General features: G+C 38.3%; 1 protein-coding gene across 6 annotated transcripts in view; it reads right to left on the bottom strand.

The window, feature by feature from the left end:
- CNOT1 (CCR4-NOT transcription complex subunit 1) overlaps positions 1-27,022 on the bottom strand; it is a 112,085-nt gene that overhangs the window by 62,390 nt on the left and 22,673 nt on the right. For all 6 annotated transcript variants that reach the window (XM_047711349.1, XM_047711352.1, XM_047711351.1 and 3 more), the window contains exons 2-9: positions 20,009-20,284; positions 5,628-5,735; positions 4,950-5,048; positions 4,512-4,580; positions 4,371-4,425; positions 3,915-4,118; positions 2,342-2,510; positions 77-203 (exon numbers count right to left, since the gene is read on the bottom strand). In XM_047711349.1, the coding sequence (XP_047567305.1) occupies positions 77-203; positions 2,342-2,510; positions 3,915-4,118; positions 4,371-4,425; positions 4,512-4,580; positions 4,950-5,048; positions 5,628-5,735; positions 20,009-20,110 (933 nt within the window). In that variant the 5' untranslated portion in view covers positions 20,111-20,284. The remainder of the gene's footprint in view (positions 1-76; positions 204-2,341; positions 2,511-3,914; positions 4,119-4,370; positions 4,426-4,511; positions 4,581-4,949; positions 5,049-5,627; positions 5,736-20,008; positions 20,285-27,022) is intronic.

Below are 27,022 nucleotides of genomic sequence, written 5' to 3'. Positions count from 1 at the left end.
TACTGTAATTTAATAAAGAAAATAAAGAGGACAGGATATTAATTCACACTGTAAAACAGCTGATTCCTATATTTACCTGTAATGGAATTCCATCTGTCAATCCTGAATGAGTTCGAGCCATCATCCCCAAAACCCTGGCAACCTGGGCAGCTGTGACCTCCCGAACACCAAACTGCATGATTATATTGCGACATTCTTCAATACTGAAACAGAAATTAAACCTCAGGAAAACGCTTCCACCTTCAATACAAAGGTTAAGAAATGTTAATATGCAAAAGCCCTGAGTGAAATCCTTGGACTTTTCCTAGTATGACTTTATTCCATGTTATTTTATACAGCTAGAAATATAAAAAGTACCTACTTAACTAAGAAAATAGGAAAACTTTTCCTTCTCACTGTATCTATATGGAGATAGGAACTAGCTGAATCTAACTGTGGTAATCATTTTCCAATATATGTAGATCAAGCCATATATGTAAATCACACCATCATGCTATATGCTTGAACTTGTACAGTGATGTATATCTGTATCAATTATTTCTCAATAAAACGGAAAGAAAATAGGAAAATGGAAAAGGTTTAAAAGATCAATGGAAGAAAATATAAGCCAGGAGTAAGGATTATCCTTCACAAAAGCAACATTAATTTCCTCCATCTTCAATAGAATCAAGTTTATAATACTGATACTTAGGGCATACCTAGGTGGCTCAGTTGGTTAACTACAGACTCCTGATTTCAGCTCACAATATGATCTCAGGGTCATGACATAGAGCCCAGTGTGGAAATCAAGATTCTCTCTCTCCTTCTCCCTCTGGCCCTCCCCCAGCCATAAATATATATATATATATATATATATATATATATATATATATTTATATATATATATATAAAATTTTTTTTAAATATAAGATAAAATGCTGAAACTTGAGGTGAGTTTGATTATTTTGATATGCACAAACCCTTGAAAATGTATCCTAACTCTTCTACTTTGCTCCTTGAAGTTTAATAAAAGTTTTATGCCAGGCACATAGTCACACCCAACAAATATATTTTCAAAAATAAATGGAAATTTGGTTTCTGTTGAAGTTTGAAAAACATTAAAAAGTCAAAGTCAAAACAGAACATAGTAATACCCTTAATTAACTCTCAAGAAAATACTGAGTCTGGCGCCTAGGTGGCTCAGTTGGTTAGGCAACTGCCTTCAGCTCAGGTCATGATCCCGGACTCCCGGGATCGAGTCCCACATCAAGCTCCCGGCTCCACTGGGAGTCTGTTTCTCCCTCTGACCTTCTTCCCTCTCATGCTCTCTCTTTCTCTTTCTCTCTCTCAAAAAAAAAAAAAAAAAAAAAAAAAAAATCTACAAAAAAATACTGACAATCCACTTTATCACAGTAATAATAGTAGTAAAAGGCTGAAAGTATTTCCTTTGGTGTCCCTAGCAAGAGACAAAAACACTGAAGCGGCAGCTTTGTTAAACAAGAAAAGGAAACTGGAGAAAATGAAGGTAACAGTGGGGATTTGAAGGTACAGCGAGGGAAGAGAAAAGAGAAACACATCAAGTAGGATAAAATTTCCATGAAGCCTTGCCTCAATGCTCTCTCTCCCATAAAAGCTAGAATTGTCTATCCGCAACTAGACTAGGAACCTCTGATTTCTAAATTTGAGAAACTAGGGGAGGAGAAAGTGATAAAAATTTAGCCACCAGAATACACACACACACACACACACATATACATATATATATAAAAATTAATACAGGCATACCTGGGAGATTTTGTGGGTTTAGCTCTAGACAACCATTAATAGATCAAGTCAAATGAACTTATTCACTTCCCGGTATAAGTTGTGTTTACACTATACTGCAGGTCTACTGCATGTGCAACAGCATTACGTCTAAATAAAATGTACATACCTGAATTAAAAAATACTCTTTTGATAAAAATTGCTAGCTATCATCTGAGCTTTCACTGAGTTGTAATCACTGATGACAAACCACCATTAACAAATATAGTAATGAAAAAGTTTGAAATACTGTGAGAAATGTCAGAATGTGACACAAAGACACAAACTAATAAGCAAATCCTATTGAGAAAATGGTGGCAACAGACCTGCTGTACACAGGTTGCCACAAACTTCAGTTTGGGGAAAAACTGCAGTATCTGTGAAGCACAACAAAGTGAAGCGTACAAAATGAGGTATGCCTGTGTGTGGAAGATTAAATTCGGAAGCAAAACTCAGAGGCAAAGATGAGGGCACATTAATCTTAGGAACTCGCCTTAAAGAATTATTACATCATATCTGGCACAAGAGTAATCAGAAGTTCAGTACGTTTTATACCAACCTTGCACAAAAGCCATAGCCTACTTCCTGCATAAAATCAGCCAAGGAGCTCTCCATCATGGTTTTGGCTACCCCTCCAGAATCAGGCAGGATCCTGTCCATTAGAATGTCCCGTTTTTCAGGGTATAAAAGTGGTGCAAGCACCACGGGACAGCGTTCCTGGGGAAAATCTGAAGGACAAAAGAAGATTACAACTGCTATACTGATTACAAACAAACTATCCTCATTTACTCTTTCTAAAAGCCCCCAAACCTGAATCTTCCACAAGTTCATTTTCAAAGTTTTTTTCCAATCCAGCTAGTTCAAGTTAGGACCTTAACACCAATTCCACAATATGGATGTTTTTGCTTGGGTATATATTTTTAAGTTTTGTATTAGGATCCTAATACAACACCTAGTGACCAAGTCACATCCTAAATATTACTTCAAATTTTCACAGTAGGACTATTAGTTTCCATACAAAAAAGATATCAGAGATAATTAGAATATCACTGTCAATTTCAGGAAGAAAATTTCTTATCAGTTAATGCAGTTTAAAATTAAACTGACGCCTGGGTGTCTGTCAGTTAAGTGGCTGCCTTCAGCTCAGGTCATGATCCCAGGATCCTGGGATCCAGTCCTGCATCCAGCTCCTTGCTCAGCGGGGGAGCCTGCTTCTCCCCTTGCCTCTGCTCTGACAAATAAATAAATAAAATCTTAAAAAAAAAAAAAAATAGTTGTTAAAAAAATTTTTTAATTAAATTCAACTATATAGGGAGCACCTGTCTAGATCAATTGATGCAGCATGGGATTCTTGATCTCAGGGTTGTGAGTTCAAGCCTCTCATGGGGTACAGAGACTACTTAAATAGATAAGCATACTTTAAAAATATTTTAAATTAAGGGGCACTTTGGTAGCTCAGTCAGTTAAGTATACAACTCTTACTTTCAGGTCAGGTCATGGCCTCAGAGTCCTGGGACTGAGCTGGGCACTCAGTGGGGAGTCTGCTTCTTTTCTCCCTCTCCCTCTACCCTTTCCCCCAGCTGGTGTGCATTTTCTCTTTTTCTCTCAAATAAATAAATCTATCTTTTAAAAGATTTTTTTAAGTAACAGTGAAAATGAATAGTGGTTAGTGTATAATCAAGATAATCAAAGATTTGTTTTAAAGACTACTCAGCCCCACAAAACAAAAATCAGAGAAAAGAACAACAACAACAGGACCAGGAGTTATCTTAGCAGAGCAATTCAAATAGTCCAAGAGCTAAAGTGGGCGTATCAATAATGACCAATTTTTTCTAAGTAAAAAGAGTATGTCACAACAATGTAGTCTCCATCACCTTAAAGGAGAAAAAAAAGACTACATGAAACATACCAAGTCTTAACCGAGATTGTTAACTATAGGACAAGATTATTGAAGTTATGTTCATTTTATACCTTTCCTATGGGGCTTTAATCACTTTCATATATGAAATTACAAAATTCTCTCTTAAAAAAAAAGTAAATCATGGTCTTCATGTGTATTCTAAAATCCTTCCGTCATGTGTTTGTGTTCATCCTAAGAAATCACCTTCTGTAAGCAATAGATACTCTTTTACCTCTGCGCAGCGTCTTAAGAAAAGCGTCTATTTGTTCCTGTCCAACTCCAAAGGCTCCCTTCTGCCCAAAGAGGAGATGGGAGAGGAGGAGATGTAGGACCTCTATTGCTATATCTTGGAAGCCACCTTCTTGATTTCCACTGACGTCTGCGTCAATGTAAGAACGCAGAAGATCAGGAAGCTTCTGTTTGATAAACTGGGCAGCTAGAAGTCAGGTAAATCAAAAACCACAAGTTACTTTTGCACCACAACAGGTGAAAACTCACATCAGAACACAGATGACCATCATCTTCATTCACCAACTCACCCCTCACCCGCTCATGTTTAAGACAAACTAAAAGAAAATAATCTTAGATTATTTTACTAAGTCTAAGCTATGAAGCTTCAGGATTCAAAAACTCATGGATTTTAAAGAAATAATTTCACTACAGGATCTTTAAGAAAAAAGTAACTTACCAAAACCTCTGAGATCTGAGCTGGAAGAATTCAAGAGGGCAAGGCCAAAAATTACCTGAAACAATAGGGATTAGGTTGTTCAAAGAGTCATGTAACTGTTCTAATTCCAATTTTGCCTATCTCTCTTCTTAAATCACTTACCTCTTGTACTTTGCTTAACTTGAGAACTTTACTCAGCTGGGCAAATAAGTGGGGTGCAGGCTTTAAACTCTGAAATAAACCAAACTTTATTTTAAAACAAGAAGAACTTAAAAAGAAGAAAGAACTTAATGATTTTCAAGAAGTTTTATAAAAAATATCTATTCACTCAATCATGGTACTACACAGGAGTGAAAGAATTCTGTAGTCTTGTCAGAAACAATACCCTATGTCCTAGAACTGCGAAATGAAAATCTTAAGACTTCACATGATCTGGTTTTAGTCTCTACTTATTATCAAACTGTCTTGATTTTGCTAGAAAATTAAAAAACCGCAAACCACTGAAATTTTTAAATTAAGACAGATCACTATGAGATCAAGGTTTAAAGCCTTTTTAGAAAGTCACATTCTTAAGACTACTAAGATAAAAGCAATACCAACCTTCTGATAGTGCAATGGATTATCAATGGCATAGGACAGCGTCGAGATAAAATTTGGCTTTGTAATCAGCGACGCACACTCCTGAATCAGAAACTGAGTCTTTAAAAATAAAAAGTGAATCTTCATTAGCACTAACATTCATCTTCTTCACAGACGCAGAGGTACTCAGAACATTAAAGTGTAATCCAATACTGTATATTGTTTCCATACCTTATCAAAATTAGCTCTTTAAAAATCCCATTTAAACTACTTACAGTCTACTAGCAACAAGTTAAACATCAACACCTTTACAAAATAGTTTCCCTTGACAGATAACTATAAGGAACAATATAATGACAAACCATTACCAGATTGAAAATCAAACCAAAGAAATTCTATCTAGAACAAGAGATCCCCTCTCTGCCTTACTTGTCAAGCAGGACTTCCCCCATTCCTGTTTCCCACAGGCAGCTCTGATCCCCAGCAATCTAAGCCAGACCTAGGTAGCTACTAATGGTCTGCAGCCAGGCAGGAGAGGGGAAGGACAAAAAAAGGACAAGTCCCAACACCTTTCATTCATTCAGTCAGCTAAGATGATCTCTGGATGACTTGTAGGTGTTGTTTGCTACACAATGCCCAAGAGGCAATTCACTGAACAATTAAATCTAAGTAAACATAAATTCTGTTAAGCCCCAATACCTGATGAAAATCTTTGCCACTGCTTTTACCATCGCCACTGAAATCCACATGTGAAAATAGGCAGCGTAATAAATGCCTGTCTGCCTCAGGACCGTGCCGATTCACAATCTATAAAGACCAAAAATATAAATTTATAGTCACCATTAAGGAGAATTTTTTTAAAAAGTCTCTATGCAAAATCCCAAATTACATTAATTGTTCATTCTGATTAAGAGTTATAGGAATTAATAAAATGGAGGTGCCAATATTTTATAATTGTTTTTTAAATGTTTCCTACAGTCACGGACAGGAAAAATAGAATAAATTAATTAGTCCATATAAATAATGGTGTGCACTTTGGTCAGTATCTAAACCAAAACACAAAGTAGCAAAAATGACATGTAATAAGAATAGAGAACTTTTTTTTTAAGTTGTAAGGCAACAATTCTGTAACAAACTGTATTTATTAGAGTTTCAGTTCTTCTATGCATTATAAATCACTCTAACACAACTTAACTCCTTAAAATAGACAACAAGGCAACGACTTAAATAAACCAGTGTGGGGACACCGGGTGGGCTCACTGGGTCAAGCATGCCGCCCCGATCTCAGCTCAGGTCTCGATCTCAGGGTTTTGGGTTCAAGCCTCGCACTGGGCTCCACATTGGGCATAGAGCTTACTTAAAAAAATAAAAAAAAATAAAGTCTGACTTCAGTACTTTAGATCTTTAGATGCTGCCCCTAAGCTCCATTAGTTTCTTGCTGTTTCTCAAATTTACCAATGTTGGTACTTGCTATTCTAATTTAAAGTTTTAGGCGTCTACATATGGGCTGTTCTCTCCATTCCTTTCATAGCTACATGACCAGCCCCACCATCACACCTTTATCCTGCTTTACTTTTCCCCATAGAGCTTATGGCCACCTGATAATTTCTGTTTATTTTCTATGTCCCTCACTAGACTAAGTTGCACAAGAGCACAGAATTTGTGCTGTGGTGCTCACTTCTTCACACCTAGAAAAGAGCTTATTAGCACACAATAAGTACAGAATAATCATTTATCAAATGCTTTTTAAAGATATTACAAGTAGGGGCGCCTGGGTGGCTCAGTGAGTTAGGGCCTCTGCCTTCAGCTCAGGTCATGATTCCAGGGTCCTGGGATCGAGCCCCGCATCGGGCTCTCTGCTCAGCAGAGAGTCTGCTTCCTCCTATCTCTCTCTGCCTGCTTCTCTGCCTACTTGTGATCTCTGTCAAATAAATAAATAAAATCTTAAAAAAAAAAAAAGATATTACAAGTAATATTTTCTTACACTTTAGGCTAAGTATGGTACTGAGATTCCTTGGTTTTATCTTCAACAACTCTGTCAAAATTTACTGCAATTTTATAGATGAAGAGATGAACACTTGCATCAGATTATATGAGCCTTAAATCCCATAGTGAATGAGCTGAGAAATCAGAATTCATAGTCCAACTTCAGAGCCTATATGCTTTCCACTGAATCGTAATTCTGTGGTACTTGGTTAAATTAACTTATTTCAGTTTCAGTTTTTCCCACCCCCAAAACACAGGGAGTTAAATAAGTTAAATTAATTTTTACACTGTCCCACAGACATTTAAAATTAAAAATCAATAAAATCAAATAAGAACCTCTGCATCTCAAAAAAATTACTGTGAACCTATTCACAATGTATTGGTTCTATGGGCTCTTACAGTTCCTTAAGTCCTATAAAAGCAGAGATTATTTTTTTTTCATATCCCCTAGAATGCTAAAAACATCTTAAAGAGGCAATTCAAATTAATCAGGAATAAAACTACTTATGATCCAACCACGAAATGGACCTCTCCCTAAAATGAACAAGAATACTTGGCTTTGGGGCGCCTGGGTGGCTCAGTCTATTAAGCCTCTGCCTTTGGCTCAGATCATAATCCCAGGGTCCTGGGATCGAGCCCACGTAGGGGGTCTCTGCTCAGCAGGGATCCTGCTTCTCCCTCTCCCTGGCGCTCTGTTTGCAGGCGTGTGCTTGCTATCTCTCTGTCAAACAAATAAATGAAACCTTTTGGAAGAAAAAAGAGATTATCTGGCTTAAAAATATTTGACCACATACTAGATACTATGCAAGGTACAGCAAATGTAGCAGTAGAAGAGACCAATGGGCTCTATAGCTCTCATGAAGTATGATCTCACAGGGGAAAAAAGTATGAAGAATTTCTGATAATACTGTCATAGGAAAAAACAAAACAGGGTTATGTGACATGGATAGGAGGGGGGAGTGGTGCCTCAGAAAGGCCTTCCCTAAAGATGTAACATATAAGCTGAGACTTAAAATACTGAGGTGACAACAACCACAGGTAGAGCTTGAGGAAAGATCATTTCAGGCAAAAAGTAAATAGTATGCAGGGGCGCCTGGGTGGCTCAGTAGGTTAAAGCCTCTGCCTTCAGCTCAGGTCATGATCCCAGGGTCCTGAGATCAAGCCCCGCATTGGGCTCTCTGCTCAGCGGCAAGCCTGCTTCCCCCTCTCTATCTGCCTGCCTCTCTGTCAACTTGTGATTTCTGTCAAATAAATAAAATCTTAAAAGAAAAAAAAGTAAATAGTATGCAAATGCATTTAGTAACAAAAAAAGTCAGAGGGAGTCAAGTTCAAGAGTCTAGATCATGGTTAAGGAACCTACCAACTTATGCGCTATTATACCAATCTAAAAATGGAAGAGATATTCCGCTAGACTGTTAAAAGCCAAAAAACAAAACAAAACACACAAAACAGGGGCGCCTGGCTAGCTCAGTCAGTTAAGCCTCAGGCTCTTGGTTTCAGCTTGGGTCATGATCACAGGGTTGTGGAAGTCTGTTCAGATTCTTTCTCCCTTCCTCCTCTGCCCCTCCCGGCTCATACTCTCATTTTCTCAAATAAATAAATAAATAAAATCTTTAAAAAACAAAAAAAATGTTTAAATTTTTAACTACAATAAACAGAATCTTTTGACTGTCCCTTCTCATCCTTCCATTGACTTCTACAATATTATATAATTTTACAATTTCTTTTACAGCCACTCAATCTTACCAACAACCCTAGGAAGGACAGACAAAACAATACCACATTATTACAGATAAAGATTCCATTTAGAAAATCAAGGTTGCAATGACTAACAAATGTCACATATAAGTTGCAGGATAGTGGCATGATCCGAAGATATGTTTTGTAACTGGTAGGTAAACAGAATGTTCATTCAGTGATACCACGCTGCCCCTTCATTAGAAGAAAACTTTTTGTTTTGTTTTCCCTGAAACTTAAAAGCATGATCTTAGATTACAAAGATGTTGAAATAAGATTTCATTGCTCCCACAAGATCAAGTCCTATGCATTTTCACTTAAAATTTAAACCATTCCACCCACTGGACAGGGGAGACCAGTAAAATAATTCAAAGTTTTAGATAAGTACATTACAATCTGATAATGAAAACCTTTAGGCTACACTGAAAATAAACTAACTGTATCAAAAGCAAACTACAATACTTCTATAATGATCTGATCTGTAGCCAGAGTAACAAATTCTCATCTAGAATCACATATTAAGAGGAACATTAACAAACAGTGCAATTACAATGGTAGAGATTCAGAAAACCATGTGAAATGGTTAGAAAAATGGGGCACTATTTGCCCTAGAGAACACATGAGAAAAAAGACTTAACTGTGTGAAAGGTAATTACATGAAATAGTCTTATACAGAGAAAGAGCCTCAAACATTGATTTTTAGCTCATTATAAGAAAATCCTAATAATGTTGTCCACAAATGGTAATGATTAATCTTACGAGGTAATCAACTAACTTCCATAGTAAAAAACAACAAAAATCCCTATTAATACTTGTTAAACCCTTCTTTGGGTGGAATGTTGATAAACCAGCAGTTACCTGATGATTTATGCCTGCAACATAGCTCCAAAAAGCAGATTATATATATATATATACATACATATATATGTGTGTGTGTGTGTGTGTGTGTATGGATATAGATTTTCACACAAAAGCTCTAAAAGACTTTATAAAGAAAAATATAAAACCTAACAGATTATCTCAAAGGTTAAAAAAAAAAACCAAGATACTACACAACTACGAAGTACCAATTAATTTTAGGGCACCTGTAGCTCAGTCAGTTAAGTTCAAGTCATCATCTCAGGGTCATGAGAGTCCCTCCCCCACTTCAAAAATAAGTATCAGATTTTTGAAATTTAAATTGAAGGCAGTAACTCTACCTTACAATAATTCACAGTTTTAGACTGTAATACACTCTACAGAGGTAATGAAGCATCTTCATATGCACCATTTACCATACTTGTTAAACAATTTTAACTTTTAAAAAATACTGATTTTGGTTTTTATTACCCTATCTGTATGAATAACTTTGGGTTTCTATGAAATATTTTGAGTTTACTTGAATCCATTTCAATATATAATATATTTCCAGTAATGGGTGCCTGATTGGCTCAGTTGGTGGAGCACACTACTCTTGATCTCAGGGAGTTGAGTTCAAGCCCCACAGTGGGTGGGCATGGAGCCCACCTTAAAAAAAAAAAAAAAAAAAAAAAAAGAACAAAATAACAACCAAAAACCACATTTCTAGGAAGACTAAAACACTTCTTGAATAAAAGTTTTACAGATAACTTTGGGAACAAAAATTTTACATAATTATCAAGCAAATCTAAATTATTAAAAACGTATTCTCTAAATATTTAAAGTAATATATAAACAATGAAGCCAACACTATATCCACCTGGTGGTATAACTATGCCAAGAACTACTCTAAATAACTTTACTATAGTAATCTGATGGTACCTCTCTAGTGAGATACTAGCCATATCCCATTTCATTGTACTTTGCAGGTAATGTTTTTTGTTTACTGAATTGAAGGTTTATGGCAACTGTTTACAGTGCCATTTCTACAGAAGCATTTGCTAACTTCTTGTCTGTCACGTTTTGGTAATTCTCACAGTATTTCAAATTTTCCCATTATACTTCTTATGGTCATCTGTGATCAGTGACCTTGGATGTTACTATTAGAATTGTTTCAGGGCACCATGAACTACGCCCATATACAAGGGCAAACGTAATAAATATCTTGTGTGTTCTGTCTACTCCACCAACTGGCTGTTCCCCAAACTGCCATCTTTTACCTGAGACACAGCAATACTGAAATGAGACCAACTAATTACCCTACAATGGCCTCCTAAGTGTTGAAGAGTCAAACACCTCTCACTAGAAATCAAAAGAAAGAAATGATTAAGGTCAGTTGAGGAAGGCATGTTTAAAGTTGAAACAGGTCAAAAGCTAGTCCTCTTGTGCCTATGTTAGCCAAGGTGTAAATGCAAAGAAAAAAATTCTTAAAGGAAATTAAGTGGTACTCCAAAGAACATACAAATGATAAGAAAGGAGAAGAGTCTCCTTGCTGGTACGGAGAAAGTTTTGGGGCTCTACATAGATCAAACCAGCCACAGCATTCCCTTAAGCCAAAGCCCTAACCTCTCTCCAACTGTATAAAGCCTGACATAGATGAGGAAGCTGCAGAAGAAAAATATGAAGCTAGCAGAGGTTGGCTCATGGGATTTAAGGAAAGCAGCCATCTCCGTAAAAGCACAAGGTGAAGCAAAGGCTGATTTAGAAGGTACAGCAAGTTGTCCAGAAGATCTGGCCAGATAATGAAGGCTACTACAATAAACAACAAATTTTCAATGAAGATGGAAACAGACTTCTAAAGCCTCTGCCTTAGGCTCAGGTCATGATCTCGGGGTCCTGGGATCGAGCCCCGCATCGGGCCCTCTGCTCAGCAGGGAGCCTGCTTCCTCCTCTCTCTCTCTGCCTGCCTCTCTGCCTACTTGTGATTTCTCTCTGTCAAATAAATAAATAAAATCTTAAAAAAAAAAAAAAAAACAAAAAGAATGAGATGCCATTTAGGACTTTCACAGCTAGAGAGAAGTCAATGCCTACTTCAAAGGACAGGCTGACTCTCTTGTTAGGGACTAGTGCACCAGGAGTCTGTATGTTGAAGCCAATGTTCACTTGCCATTCTGAAAATCCTTGGGCCCCTACAAATTATGCTAAAGTGACCCTGCCTGTGCACTATATAAATCGAACAAAACCTGGAGGACAGCACATCTGTTTACAACATGGTTTACTGAATATTTACTGTTGAGACCTACTGTTCAGAAAGAGATTTCTTTCAAAATATTACTGATCCATGACAACGCACCAAGTCACCCAAAAGCTCTGATGAAGATGTGTAACAAGATTAATATTGTTTTCTAGTCTGCTAACACAACATCCATTCTGCAGCCTGTATGGATCAAGTAGTCATTTCAACTTTCCAGTCTTACTATTTAAGAAATATCTTGGGGTACCTGGGTGGCTCAGTGGGTTAAAGCCTCTGCCTTCAGCTCAGGTCATGGTCCCGGGGTCCTGGGATCGAGTCCCGCATGGGGCTCTCTGCTCAGCGGGGAGCCTGCTTCCCTTCCTCTCTCTCTGCCTGCCTCTCTGCCTACCTCTCTGCCTACTTGTGATCTCTGTCTGTCAAATAAATAATAAAAAAGAAAATCTTTAAAAAAAAAAAAAGAAATATCTTAATATTTAAGAAATATATTTCTTAAAGCTAGAGCCACTACAGATAGCAATATTTTTTTTTAATATTTTATTTATTTATTTGACAGAGAGAGATCACAAGTAGGCAAAGAGGCAGACAGAGAGAGAGAGAGAGGAGAAAGCAGGCTCCCTGCCGAGCAGAGAGCCCGATGCGGGACTCGATCCCAGGACCCTGAGATCATGACCTGAGCCGAAGGCAGAGGCTTATTAACCCACTGAGCCACCCAGGCGCCCCTGGATAGCAATATTTTTAATGGATCTGAGCAAAGTAAACTGAAAACCTTCTGGGAAGGATTTACCATTCTAGATGCCATCCAAGAAGAATATTCAGAATTCATGGGAAGAGGTCAAAATATCAACATTAACAGGAGTTAATGGAAGAAGTTGATTCCAACCCTCAGGGATGACTTCAGGGGATGAAGACTTCAGTGGAAGAAGTAACTACAGATGTGGCAGAAATAGCAAGAGAACCAGAACTGATGATGTAACGTAACTGCTGCAATCTCATGATAAAACTTCAACAGATGAAGAGTTGATTCTTTTGAATGAGCACACAAAGTTTCTTGAGATGGAATTTACTCCTGGTGAAGATGTTGGAATGACAAAAAAGGTTAGAATATTGCATAAATTTAGCTCATAAAGCAGAAGGGTTTGAGAGGACTCAAATATTTTTTTTTAAGATTTTATTTATTTGAGAGAGAATGAGAGAGAGAGAGACAGAGAGCAAGCATGAGAAGAGGGAGGGTCAGAGGGAGAAGCAGACTCCCCTCAGAGCTGGGAGCCTGATGTGGGACTTGATCCCAGGACTCTGGGATCATGACCTGAGCTGAAGGCAGTCACTTAACCAACTGAGCCGCCGAGGCGCCCAGACTCAAATATTTTTTTAGGATTTTACTTATGTACGTATTTGAGAGAGAAAGCATGCACAAGCAGGAGGAGGATCAGAGGGAAAGAACAGCAGACTCCACCCTGAGCAGAGAGTGCAATGTGGGGCTCCATCTTAGGACCCTGAGAGTTTATGACTGAGCCAAAATCAGGAGTCAGACGCTCAACCAACTAAGCCACCCAGGAGCCCAGGACTGACTCCAATTCGGAAATAAGTTCTACTGTGGGTAAAACACCATCAAAGAACATCATACACTACAGAGAAATCATTCATAAAAGGAGAATCAATCGATGTGGCAAACTTCACTGTTGTCTTATGTTAAGAAACTGCCACAGCCACTCCAATCTTCAGCAACCACCACCCTGACCAGTCAGCAGCCATCAACAAAAGGTAAAACCCTCCACCAGCAAAAAGATTAACTCTGCTCAAAAGGTTATATGATAACATGTTTTAGCAATAAAGTATTTTGTAACGGAAGTATGTACACTTTTTAGACATAATGATATTATATACTTAATAGGCTACTACAGTATAAACGGGATTCTTAAAATTCACTTGACTCACTTTATTGCAATGATCTGGAACCAACTCACATTACCTCTGAGATATGCCTAGGAATACCTCTGGGATAGCCTAAGAGTCCCCCTCCCTTCCCCCCTACCTCCTAAAAAAATAAACTATTTTCCATAACCATAGTGCTATTAACAACATCAGGACTGTTAGTCTGAACTTTTTTTTTTTTAAGATTTTTATTTATTTATTTGACAGAGAGAGATCACAAGTAGACAGAGAGGCAGGCAGGGGTGGGGGGAAGCAGGCTCCCTGCTGAGCAGAGAACCCGACACGGAACTCGATCCCAGGACCCTGAGATCATGACCTGAGCCGAAGGCAGCGGCTCAACCCACTGAGCCACCCAGGCGCCCGTTAGTCTGAACTCTTAATTGTACAGTGTGGAACAGGGTAAATGGCTTTTTATATCACTGAAAATGGAATTTTGTGCATGGGGAAAAAAGAGAGAGAGAGATTTCAGATCATGAATTGAAAGTAAAGATAAGAGGTGCCTGGGTGGCTCAGTCGTTAAGCAACTGCCTTCAGCTCAGGTCATGGTCCCAGGGTCTTGGGATCGAGCCCAGCATCAGGCTGCCTGCTCAGTGGGAACCTGCTTCTCCCTCTCCCACTCTCCCCTGCTTGTGTTCCCTCTCTCACTGTCTCTCTGTCAAATAAATAAATGGAACCTTTTAAAAAGAATTTTTTTTTAAAGCAAAGAAAAATTAGGAATATCAGTAGTATCAGTATGAACTCTTGGTATATTTGCTCTTTAGCTTTGCCCATCAAAAGGCCTCATACTGAACAACTGATCATCAGTGAGCAAACACAAGTGCTGAAATAATTTCCTAAGCCCAAAATGGTGCCATTACTACCCAGGGTGCCGTGTCAGCAAATCAAAACTTAGGTAACTTTCAAATCTCTATAAATGCTCCACTCAACCAGAAATGCAGTATATTTGTATCAGTGTATCAGTTAGCCAATACCCAAAGGTCAAGACAACTCTGGGCCTTCTCATCTTAAATAAGGTTGACTATGTGGCCCCAACCAACCAGATGTTTTCCATACGTCTCTTCCTTGTTTTTTATTTATTATCCTATAAAAATAGCTCCTTTCCTTCTGCCCCATTTTGCAGTTCTCCTAAAGAGGATTGTCCACTTAATGAAGTACTAAATAAAGTTTTTTCACATCACCTAAGTTGTCTCTCTTAATCACTTTTTTTAACTCAAGAGACAATCTCCATATCCCATTTCCCACTAAATAAAACCAAGGCCTCTTAGAGAAACTGCTAATTCCAGGTCCAAAGCAAAAAATACACAAGATGACTCTAGAATATTTTAGTTTCCAGTGTTTCTGAAATGGTATCAAGGACTATACATATTACAAAATAGGAGGACAGGGGACTCCAAAGCCAGCAAGAATAAGCATTCACTGGCCAAAGACTTTCATCAGTAATACTTTTCAATAAACTCAAATATATCAAATATGTTAAAAATACATGAGCTCCTGGGGCATCTGGGTGGCTCAGTAAGTTGAGTGAATGTCTCTTGATTCCAGCTCAGATCATCTTGGGGTTGTGGGATTGAGCCCCACATCGGACTCTGCACTGAGGGGAGTCTGCTTGGGATTCTCTCCTCCTACCCCTACTCCCATCCACACACGTGCATGCATGCATGTTTGCTCTCTAAAAAGATAAACCTTAAAAAAAAAAATACACAAGTTCCTAAGAATACTAAAAAACTTATTTATTGGTCATGTTTGGAGATGCTCGGAAAGAAGTTACTTTGATAACTGGCAAATAAATAGAGAATCAAGCACTGATCTACATATACAGTGTACCTCAGGTAACCATCACTGATCTTGCCGTTTCTATATACAATGTACCTCAGGTAGCCATATAGTTGGTAAGGGCAAGTTTCCCTTTACAGAACTATTTCAAGAATGCTTAACAGTAAGAGTACCAACATTTTGCAATCCCTAACAAATTAATGAATCCAGTCAATGAACAAAGCCTGCTAAAAATCACAGAAGTAGAGGCAACCAGACATTGCAAAGCTCCTGATTAAAGTACACACCATCATCAACTACAAACTGTCCTAAGAGGCGAAAACTCTTAATCCACTGCACTTCTAAATTTACTAACTTACAGAAAATAGAAACTGCACCCGATAAAAGAACATGTTAAACACGACTACAGCAAAATTCACACTATGGATAATTGCAAGACAAACAATCTGATTTAACAAAATAAGTTCTACTTAAGTACTTATAAGTGTACTTATACTAAGAGTGAGGGAAAACCAAAGATTTTAAAAGAGATCTGATAAGAGCCAATGCAACATACATATTATTTGGATCCTAATTCAAACCCAAGTGTAATAAAAATTTTTTAGATGAGGCAAAACAAGAAATTTGAGTGTTAACTAGATAGTACATGTTTAAAAAATACTGTTTTGTTTTGTTTTTGTTTTTAAGAGAGAGCATAAGTATGAGCCCATGAAAGCTGGGAAGGGGCAAAGTGCGAGAGAAAGAGAATGCCAAGCAGGATCCACACACCCAGTGCAGAGCCCCAAGTAGTAATCCACCCTAAGATCATGACCTGAGCAGAATGTTGAACCAACCGAGCCACTCAGGCACCCCATAACACGTTTTAAATTAAAATGTGAGAGAGGAAAAAAAAATAAAATGTGAGAGAGGGGCGCCTAGGTGGCTCAGTCAGTTAAGCATCCAACTCTTGATTTCTGCTCAGGTCATGATCTCAAGGTTGTGAGATCAAGCCCTGCATTAGGGTTCATGCTCAGCATGGAGTCTGCATGTCTCTCTCTCTCCCTCTTTGCTTTTCCTCCAGCTCATGCACGTGCTGGCTCTCTGTCTCAAATAAATAAAACCTTTAAAAAAAAAAAAAGGTGACTAAAAAACTAACATGTGGTACATAGCAGATGATTAAATAGTAGCTGCATAAAATTGTCAGGACACATTCTGACCAACACAGCTTTCAGAATTTATCCTAAGGAATTAATCTGAATAAAGGAAAAAAGATTGGTAAGTCTTCAATGATGAGGTGTTACTGGATTTGTTTCTTCAAAGATGAAAATTCCAGGATTTAGAATGACTTAAAGGGCCCTGAAATTCAGATTGAGGAGGTTAGGTTTTGTTCTCTACTAAAAGGACCCCTGAAGGTATTAGAACAATGAACTTAAGCACTGTAATTCATCAAAGCATTAATTGCAATAAACCCTATAAGCATAAAAAGATGATTATTACAATATACTATATACACTGAAATACTACATGAAAAGAAAAAAAATCAAATAGGAAATGAGTAATTCCAAGAATTCAGCTCTTCCATTAGAAAGAAAAGGAGAAGAGTAGCCCAAGAATGAATTTCTAAGAATTTATCCTACATAACACATACATGCAAAAAAAAAGTTTTAATGCACTGTCAATAGCAAAAGCAAAAAACAAAGTATATAATCTAAATGTCCATAAATAGTGAAATAAATTATGTTTCATCCATATGATGGTTTCCTATATAGCCTTAAAAGAACAAACTTTTTATGTACAGGATAATGAATAATTTTTTTTTTAAGGCAGGCTCCACGCCCAACTGTGCTCAAACTCAAAACCCCAAGAGATCAAGAGTCAGATGCTCTACTGACTGAGCCAGCCAGGCACCCCAAGAATAATTTCTACGACAGACTGGTAAGTTAAAAAGGAAACAGGGACACTTAAGTGGCTCAGTTGGTTAGTGCTCTGCCTTTGACTCAGGTCATGATTCTAGAGTCTTGGGATCAAGTCCCACATCAGGCTCCTTTGCTCAGTGGGAAGCCTGCTTCTCCCTCTGCCCCTCCCCCGCTTATACTCCAACAAATAAATAAAATCTTTAAAATAAATAAATAAAATTAAAAGGAAACAATCAAGATACAGAAAACTATCATATGCCAACATGTGAAAAAAGAATGGTAAGTATTTTACTAAGTTTTTTCTTTTAACTTTTTAAAAATAGTTTCATTGGGGCGCCTGGGTGGCTCAGTGGGTTAAGCCTCTGCCTTCAGCTCAGGTCATGATCTCAGGGTCCTGGGATCGAGTCCCACATCGGGCTCACTGCTCAGCAGGGAGCCTGCCTCCCCCCATCTCTCTGCCTACTTGTGATCTCTGTCAAATAAATAAATAAAATCTTTAAAAAAAAAAAAAATGAAAAAACAGGGGCGCCTGCGTGGCTCAGTGGGTTAAGTCTCTGCCTTCAGCTCAGGTCATAATCTCAGGGTCCTGGGATCAAGCTCTGCATCAGGCTCTCTGCTCAGCAGGTAGCCTACTTCCTCCTCTCTGCCTACTTGTGATCTGTCTCTCTCTCTGTCAAATAAATAAATAAAATCTTTAAAAAAAATAGAATAAAAATAAAAATTAAATTACCTCCGAACACACACCCCAAAAACAAGGAAAGGAGAAAAAACTCCCAAACAATTAATTCTTAGATTTAGCTCAAATAATCAGGCACCTATTTCATTTACAAGTTTGTATGTATGTACTACCTACCTTATGTAACAACTGTTAACTTATAATGTAGAAAAAGGAGAATTTCCTTTTTTAAAATAATGCTTAGGACAGGAACTGTACTAGGTGCCTCTTCTTAACTTCATTTAATCCTAAGAAGGATGTCAGACAAATTTTATATTTATCCTTATTTTGCAAATGAAGAAAATAAGGTTCAGAGAAGTTGCCTACTGTCACACAACTAGTGAATTTTAATAATATATACAATTTTAAGTATAATACTCCATTTATTAATGAGAAGGGGTACCATCACTACAACTAAAGTACAGTATACTATTTAACTTTCATAAAGATTGAATGAAATGCTCTATAAAACAAACTTGTACTTAAGAACAGTTTAATTTTTAAAAATTGGGGGGATCAGGACACCTGGGTGGCTCAGTCCATTACGCATCTGTCTTCAGCTCAAATCATGATCTCAGGGTCCTGGAATCAAGCCCCACAGAGCCCCACATCAGGCTCCCCACTCAGCAGGGAGTCTGCTTTCCCCTCTCCCACTGCCCCTCCCCCACTCATGAGCACGTTCACACTCTCTAATGAATAAATTAAATCTTCTTTTAAAAATAGTAAATATTGGGGGGGGTCAATGGCAAAAAAAAACTGGGGGGCAAAGGATGAGAACTGACATTTTCTCCAAAGATACACAAAATGCCCATGAAAAGATGTTCAACATCATTAGCTACATAAGCAAAATAATGAGGTACCTGTTCACATCCACTAGAATGGGTATAAAAAAAAAGAGAAAAAATAACAAGTGTTAGTGAGGATGAGGAAAAACTGGAACCCTCATTCACTACTCGTGGAAATGAAGTGATGAGGTGCCCTGGATAAAGTCTGACAGTTCTTCAGAAAGTTAGAGTTATCCTATAACCCAGCAATTCCATTCTTTCATATATACCCAAAAAATTAAAACCAAATATCCATCCAAAAAGTCATAAACAAATGCTGAAAGCCACACTACTCCCAACAGCCACAAAAATGGAAACAAATTAAATATCCATTTTACAGATAAACTGGAGAATATTCAAAGAACTATTATTATTATAAATAATATTCACTATCGTATTATTACCCATAAAAAGGAATGAAGTATGGACATAGACGCCAACATCAATGAATCTTTTTCTTAAAGGGGGGGGAAGTGAGGGAGAGAATCTTAAGCAGGCTCCACACCCAGCACAGAGCCCGAGGAGTAGCTCAATCTCGCCACCCTGAGATCCTGACCTGAGCCAAAATCAAGAGTCGGACATTTAACTGACTGAGCCACCCAGGTGCCCCAACAAGACGTATGAATCTTGAAAGCGCTGCGTTAAGTGAAAGAAGACAGGCACAAAGAGCCACATCTGTTATGACTCCATCTATGTGAAATATCCAGAAAGGCAAATCCGTAAAAGCGGAAAGATTAGTGGTTGCCAGGAGCTGGAGAGAGGAGGGAGAGCAACTGCTAATGGATTCAAGTATTTCTTTTTGAGGCGATGAAAACATTCTGGAGTTAAATGGTGATGATTAAGTAACTTTGTGAATCCACTAGAAACGACTGAATTGCACATTTTATAAGGGGGAGTTTTACAGTCTGTGAAATACATATATATCTCAATTTTAAAATGTAGATAAGAAAAAAATGAGACTAAACCAAGTCAGGTATTTCGTAATTTTTTCAGAAAAATTTATATCTGTGATTCCTTAAAAAAAAAAAAAAAAAGATTGGGATAAAATCTCTTTTATATATTAAAGCTGAGGAGAACGTTCTTTCTATTCACTCCTTTTATGGTACTTGTTTTCTATGTTTACTTACATGTTGTATTTCCTGCTGGCTGGCTCGGTAGTTTTTCTTGGTTAAATTGTCCACCAGGTAGCTGATTTGAGACAAGGCCAGCGAGAGCGAGTCAAGATTCATTGCTGGTTGGGGCGGAAGCAGGCGGCCGAGCCCGGCGCAAAATCACCATTATTCCCCTTTAGTCACCTCAGAGGCAGGTTAATGCTTTCCTTGTAATTAGCCTATATCTGATGTCTGTACAGTGTCTTTAGTAGTTCTTTACCAGGGGTATTACTCTGTTCTGAAACATGGCACCTGTTTTAAAAAAAGAAAAGGATAAAAGTCAGATTTTTTATTTAGTTTTTTATTAGGGGAAAAAGAGTTAAAACATTATCATCTCTCCATCTTAGTACCTGAAATCCCACTCAAGACTCAGGGAAAAAAAATTAGTATGTCTCAACCACCAATTACAGAAGATGCCAAGTCTGAAAAGTATAGGCCAGTATAAAAAGAAAGTATCCCCCCATAAAAAGCAGGAGTTTAGCAAGACAACCTGTATTATCTGGATGTCGATTTATAAATCTACTTCAAAATGATTATTTATACTATACCCTTTAGAAACAGGAAAGTATTTAGAATTAGGGTTCATGGAAAGAAACATTCATCTGACATTTTCCATTTTCTGTTCCTCTTCCCAGAGCATCTACAGCCTATTTACAAGATCCCATTTATTAACTTTTACTCCTCATGCACTGTTTTGGAATCAGTTTGGTCCTACAGTTGTACCTTGGGGTATATGTTTCAGGTATTTGAATCACTGTCTCAAAGGCAAGTAAGGGCTTCAGAATCCAAATTCCTTCCCACACTGATGAAAATTTTACTAGGAAGATTTAGAAAGGGAAGCCCAAAGCAGAAAATGACAGGATGCTTATCAGTTTAATTCCAACCATGGGCTGAGTCAAAGTAACTATTCCGTATTACAAAAAAAGTGGGGGGGAGGGAAACCACAAATTTTTCTTATGAATTCATCAAGTATTGCTGCTGAAACACAAAAATCTGAAACAGATGAACTTATATACAACTTTAGGCTGTGAAATCAGCTCATAAATTCATTACAATCAGAAAACTCACAAAGATTAAAAGACCCTCTTAAGGGCATTTAAAACCTTTACCTTTAACAATTTCTAAACAAATTAGAAACACTACATTGTTTTGTTCTGTTTCATGTTATACAAAGCAAAAGCTGAACCAATGGTATCCCTATACGTGCTCCTCAAAAAAGAATAGGAGGCTTGAAAATGTGCCAAGATGTTTTTTGTTCATTCTAAATAACATGTGAGAAGTTAAAGACAAATTGCATTACTATCTATCCATTACATGCAACTAAACTTGCCTGCTATAAATCTTAGAGCTTTCTTCATGTTCTGGTCCTAGCATATTTTCTGTATCAGACCAATAAAATTATCCAAGTTTGAGAACATACTAACAAGAAGACAGGCAAAAAGAGGACTCATCAGACTATTAACATCAGTACTGTGTACAACATTTCTTGAAATTTAAATTGGCAATACTACAAAAAGTGTTTATTACACTATCCTTAAACCTTTAATTCCACAATTAGGAATGTATCCCCGCCCAAAAAAAATGTATCTCTCCGTAACTATGAGTTCTTTTTGCCTCAAGAACTCAAAGGACACATATTTTCAGCTAAGTCTATCTCAGCAAAAAGAAAAAGTGAAGTAAAACAGTAAAAAGTAACTCTTCAGGAGCACCCAGGTGGCTCAGTCAGTTAGGTGTCAGACTCGATTTCAGCTTAGGTCATGATCTCCAGGTTGTCTGGCCAGCAACAGGCTCCAACACTCAGGGGAGAGTCAGCTTGGCTTCAGATTCTCTCCCTCTTGCCCCTCCTTTGGCTCAATGCACTCCCAAATAAATAAATCTTAAAAAAAAAAAAAGTCTTAGTTGAATCAAGAAAGCCCTTGACTATACAATGAAACTACAAAACTCTGTTGAAATCAAAGATGACACAAACAAATGGATACAAATGTTAATAGATTAGAAGAGTTAATATTCTTAAATGTCCACACCACCCACTCAGCTGGTTAAGCATCTGAAACTTGATTTCAGTCTCAGAGTTGTGAGACGGAGCACCATACCAGACTCAGCAGTAAGCATGGTGCCTGCTTAAGATCCTCTCTCCCTCCCTCCCACACTAAAACAACTAATAAAAATAAAATAATTTTTTTAATTTAAAATAATTTTTTTTTTAATTTAAAAATTGAATGGTGCCTTCGTTGCTCAGTGGTTTAAGCCTCTGCCTTTTGCCCAGGTCATGATCTCAGGTCTTGGAATCGAGCCCCAAATCGGGCTCTCTGCTCAGCAGGGAGCCTGCTTCCCCCTCTTTCTCTGCCTGCCGCTCTGCCTACTTTTAAAATTTGGGGGGGGGGGGGGAACACAAAACAAATGTCCATGCCAAGAGTGCCTAGGTGGCTCAGTGGGTTAAGCATCTACCTTTCGCTCAGGTCATGATTCTGAGGTCCTGGGGCCAAGCCATGCATAAGGCTCCTTCTCCCTCTAATCTTCCTCCCCCACCCTCCTTGGTGCTCATGTGCTCTCTATGAAATAAATAAAATCTTTTAAAATTTTTAATTAAAAAATAAATAAATGTCCATGCCACTCAAAGCCATGTAGATTCAACACAAACCCTATGAAAATTCCAATGGCATTTTTCACATAAATAGGAAAAAAATCCTAAATTGGTATGGAACCACAAAAGATCCTCAAAAGCCCAAGCCATCATGAGAAAGAGAACAAAACCAGGGGCGCCTGGGTGGCTTAGATTGTATAAGCATCTGCCTTCAGCTCAGGTCATGATCCCAAAGTTCTGGGACTGAGCCCTGCATCAGGGTCCCTGGCTCAGCAGAGAGCCTGCTTCTCCTTCTTTTGCTGTTCCCCCTGCCTGTACTCTCTGACTCTCACTTGCTCTCTGTCAAATAAATAAATGAAGTCTTAACAATAAAAGAACAAAACTGGAGGCATCACACTTCTTGAACTCCAACTGTAATACAAAGCTACAGCAATTAAAACTGTATGGTACCAGCATAAGAAGAGACCCACAGACCAAAACAAAACAGAAAGCATATACAGTCAAACAGTACTTGTTAAGGGAGACAAGAACAACCAATGGAGAAAGGATAGTCTCTTCAATAAATAGTTCTAGGAAAACTGGATAACTACATGCAGAAAAATCAAAGTGGACCTCTATCTTACACCACTCACAAAAATTAACTCAAAATGGATCAAAGACTTGAACAGAAGACATGATACCAAACAAATTCCTAGACAAAAACATACAAAGGAGGGCACCTGGGTGGCTCAGTGGGTTAAAGCCTCTGCCTTCGGCTCTGGTCATGGTCCCAGGGTCCTGGGATGGAGCCCCACATCCAGCTCTCTGCTCAGCAGGGAGCCTGCTTCCCCCTCTCTCTCTGCCTGCCTCTCTGGCTACTTGTGATCTCTGTCAAATAAATAAATAAATAAAATCTTTAAACAAAAAACAAACATACAAAGGAAACTTTCAGGGCAAGTCTTGGCAATGATTTCTTTTTTTAACATGATATCAAAAGCACAGCAAAAGAAAAAAATAACAAATGCGACATCAAAATTAAAAGTTTCTTCACAACCAAAGACAACAAAATGGAAAGGCAACCTACAGAATGAGAGAATATTTGCAAAACACGTACCAGATAAGAGGTTAATGTACTAAATTTATTTTTTTAATATCTTATTTATTCATTTGAGAGACAAAGAGTACAAGAGGAAAGCCAGAGGGGGAGAGAGAAGCAGACTCCCTGCTGAGCTCAAAGTCAGACATGGGCCTTGATCCCAGGACCTGGAGATCATGACCTGAGCCAAAGGTAGACACCCAACCATCTAAGCCACCCAGGAACCCCTATATTAAACTTATTTAAAAAAAAAAAAAAAAAAAAAAACCTCCTACAACTCAGTAACAAAAAAAAATCAAAATCCAATTAAAAAATGGGCAGAGGGGCACCTGGGTGGCTCAGTGGTTAAGCCTCTGACTTCGGCTCAGGTCATGATCTCAGGGTCCTGGGATCGAGCCCCGCATCAGGCTCTCTGTTCAGTAGGGAGCCTGCTTCCCCCTCTCTCTCTCTGCCTGCCTTTCTGACTACTTGTGATCTCTGTAAAATAAATAAAAATCTTTAAAAAAAAAAAAAAATGGGCAGAGAACCTAAATAGACATTTTCCCAAAGACAACATCAAAGTAGCAAACAGGTATCTGCAAAGGTGTTCAACATCACTAATCATCAAGGGAAATGCGTATCAAAATCAGAATAAAGTATCATCTTACACCTGTAAGACGGGTTAGCAACAAAAAGACAAGAGATAACTGTTGGAGAGGATATAGAGAAAAAGGAAACTTTGTGCACTGCTGGCTGGACTGTAAAGTGGTTCTACAACTATGAAGAACAGTAGAACAGTGCTGAAGAGCCTCAAAAAATTAAAAATAGGGGTGCCTTGCTGGCTCAATCAGTATAGCATGTGACTCTGGATCTCAGGATTTTGAGTTCAAGACCCACTCTGGGCACGGAGCCCACTTAAAAAACTAATAATAATTAAAAATAAAACTACAGGGGCGACTGGGTGGCTCAGTGGGTTAAGCCTCTGCCTTTGGCTCAGGTCATGATCTCAGGGTTCTGGGATCGAGCCCTGCATCGGGCCCTCTGCTCAGCGGGGAGCCTGCTTCTCCCCCCATCCCTACCTACCTACTTGTAATTTGTAATCACTCTCTCTGTGTCAAATAAATAAATAAAATCTTAAAAAATAAAAATAAAAATAAAACTACCATACATTCCAGCAATCCCACTTCTGGGTATATATCCAAAGGTAATGAAAAGAGGTTACTGAAGAGATATATGCACTCTGATGTTTACTGCACCAATATTCTAATAACCAAGATATGAAAACAACCAGGATGCGTGGATGGCTCAGTTGGAACGTGTGACTCCTGATCTCAAGGTTGTGAGTTCAAGCCCCACACTGGGTATAGAAATTACTTAAAAATAAAATGTTTAGGGGTATCTGCCTTCGGCTCTGATCATGATCCCAGGGTTCAAGGATTGAGCCCTGCATCAGGCTTCCTGCTTGGCGGGAAGCCTGCTTCTCCCTCTCTCACCATGTGAGAGATAGATACAGAGGTACTGGTATATCTGGTTGTGTTCCCTCTCTCACCGTGTCTCTCCTTGTCAAATCAATAAATAAAATCTTTTAAAAAAATAAAGAAAAAAAAATTAAATAACATTTAAAAATAAACTCTTTAAAAAAATTTATGGAAACAACCTAAGTGTCTGTCAATAGATGAATGGAAAAAGATACACACACACACACACACACACACACACAGGAATACTTTTTAGTCATGGAGGGGAAAAAAAAAATACTGCTATTTGTGACAATATGGATGGCCTTGAGAACATTATGCTGAGATAAAGAAGACTGAATAAGACAAATACTATATAATATCCAGTATTATGGGATCTTAAAAACAATTCAGAAACGGAGAATACTGTGGTTGGTGGGAAGTCAAAGGGGGTGATGGTGGTAGTGGTAATTATGATGAAGGTGGTCAACAGGTAACTTTCAGTTATAATCATTAAGTCCTAAGGATATAACATAGGCCATGGTAATTATAGAGTAAATCTTAAAAGTTCTCATCACAAGGGAAAAAGAATTTTTTTCTAACTATGGGAGGTGGCCGATTTGTTGTTCTTTTTAAGCAGACTCCAAGCCCAGGGTGGAGCCCAGCATAGAGCCCAACACAGGGCATGAACTCCAGAACCATGGATCTAAGACCTGAGGTGAGATCAAGAACTAGACACTTAACAAACTGCACCACCCAGGTGTCCCTGGATAGTGGTAGATGTTAACTATACTCATCAGAGTGATCATTTCACAATATACAGAAATACTGAATCATTCTTTATGTTGTACACCTGAAATTATTATAATACTCTATGTAGACTGTATCTCAATCTAAATAAATAAATAATTTAAAAACCAAACTCAAGGGGTACCTGGGTGACTCGGCTGTTAAGCATCTGCCTTCAGCCCAGGTCATGATCTCAGCGTCCTAGGATCAAGCTCTGTATCAGACTCCCTCCTCGGTGGGAGCCTGCTTCTCCCTCTCCAGCAACCCTGTACTTGTGTTCCCTCTCTCTGTCATAAATAAATAAAATCTTTAAAAAAAAAAAAAAAAAAAAAAAAAAAAACAGAGCGAAGTAGTCATCAGGGGGTGGAGAAATGAGTGTTTAAGGGTAAAAACTTGCAACCTACCCATAAATAAGTCCTAGAGATCTAATACACAATACAGTGATTATACATAACAAAACTGTATCATAGGGGTGACTGGGTAGCTCGGTCAGTTAAGTGTCTGATTCTTAGTTTTGGTTCAGGTCATGATCTCATGGGTGTGGGATCAGGCCCCAAGTCAAGTTCTACACTCAGCAGGGAGTTTGCTTGAGGTTCTCCATCCTCTCCCTCTGCCCCTCCCCCCACTCACACAACCGCATGCTCTCTCTCTCTCACTCCCTCTCTCAAATAAACAAATCTTTAAATTAAAAAGGTTGATTCAGGGGCACCTGGGTGGCTCAGTGAGTTGAAGCCTCTGTCTTCGGCTCAGGACATGATCCCAGGGTCCTGGGATCGAGCCCATCGGGCTCTCTGCTCAGCAGGGAGCCTGCTTCCTCCTCTCTCTCTCTCTCTGCCTACTTGTTATCTCTGTCTGTCAAATAAATAAAATCTTAAAAAAAAAAAAAAAGTTGATTCATGGGGCACCTGGGTGGCTCAGTTGGTTAAGCAACTGCCTTCAGCTCAGGTCATGATCCCAGAGTCCTGGGATCGAGTCCCACATCAGGCTCCCAGCTTTGTGGGGAGTCTGCTTCTCCCTCTGACTTTCTCCCCTCTCATGCTCTGTCTCTCTGTCAAATAAATAAATAAATAGATCTTTAAAAATTTTTTTTAAAAAGTTGATTCAGG

This window comes from Lutra lutra, chromosome 17 (assembly GCF_902655055.1).
Source record: "Lutra lutra chromosome 17, mLutLut1.2, whole genome shotgun sequence".
NCBI lineage: Eukaryota > Metazoa > Chordata > Mammalia > Carnivora > Mustelidae > Lutra > Lutra lutra.
Note: the sequence above shows the minus strand (reverse complement) of the source record. Positions and strands in the feature narration are given on the sequence as shown.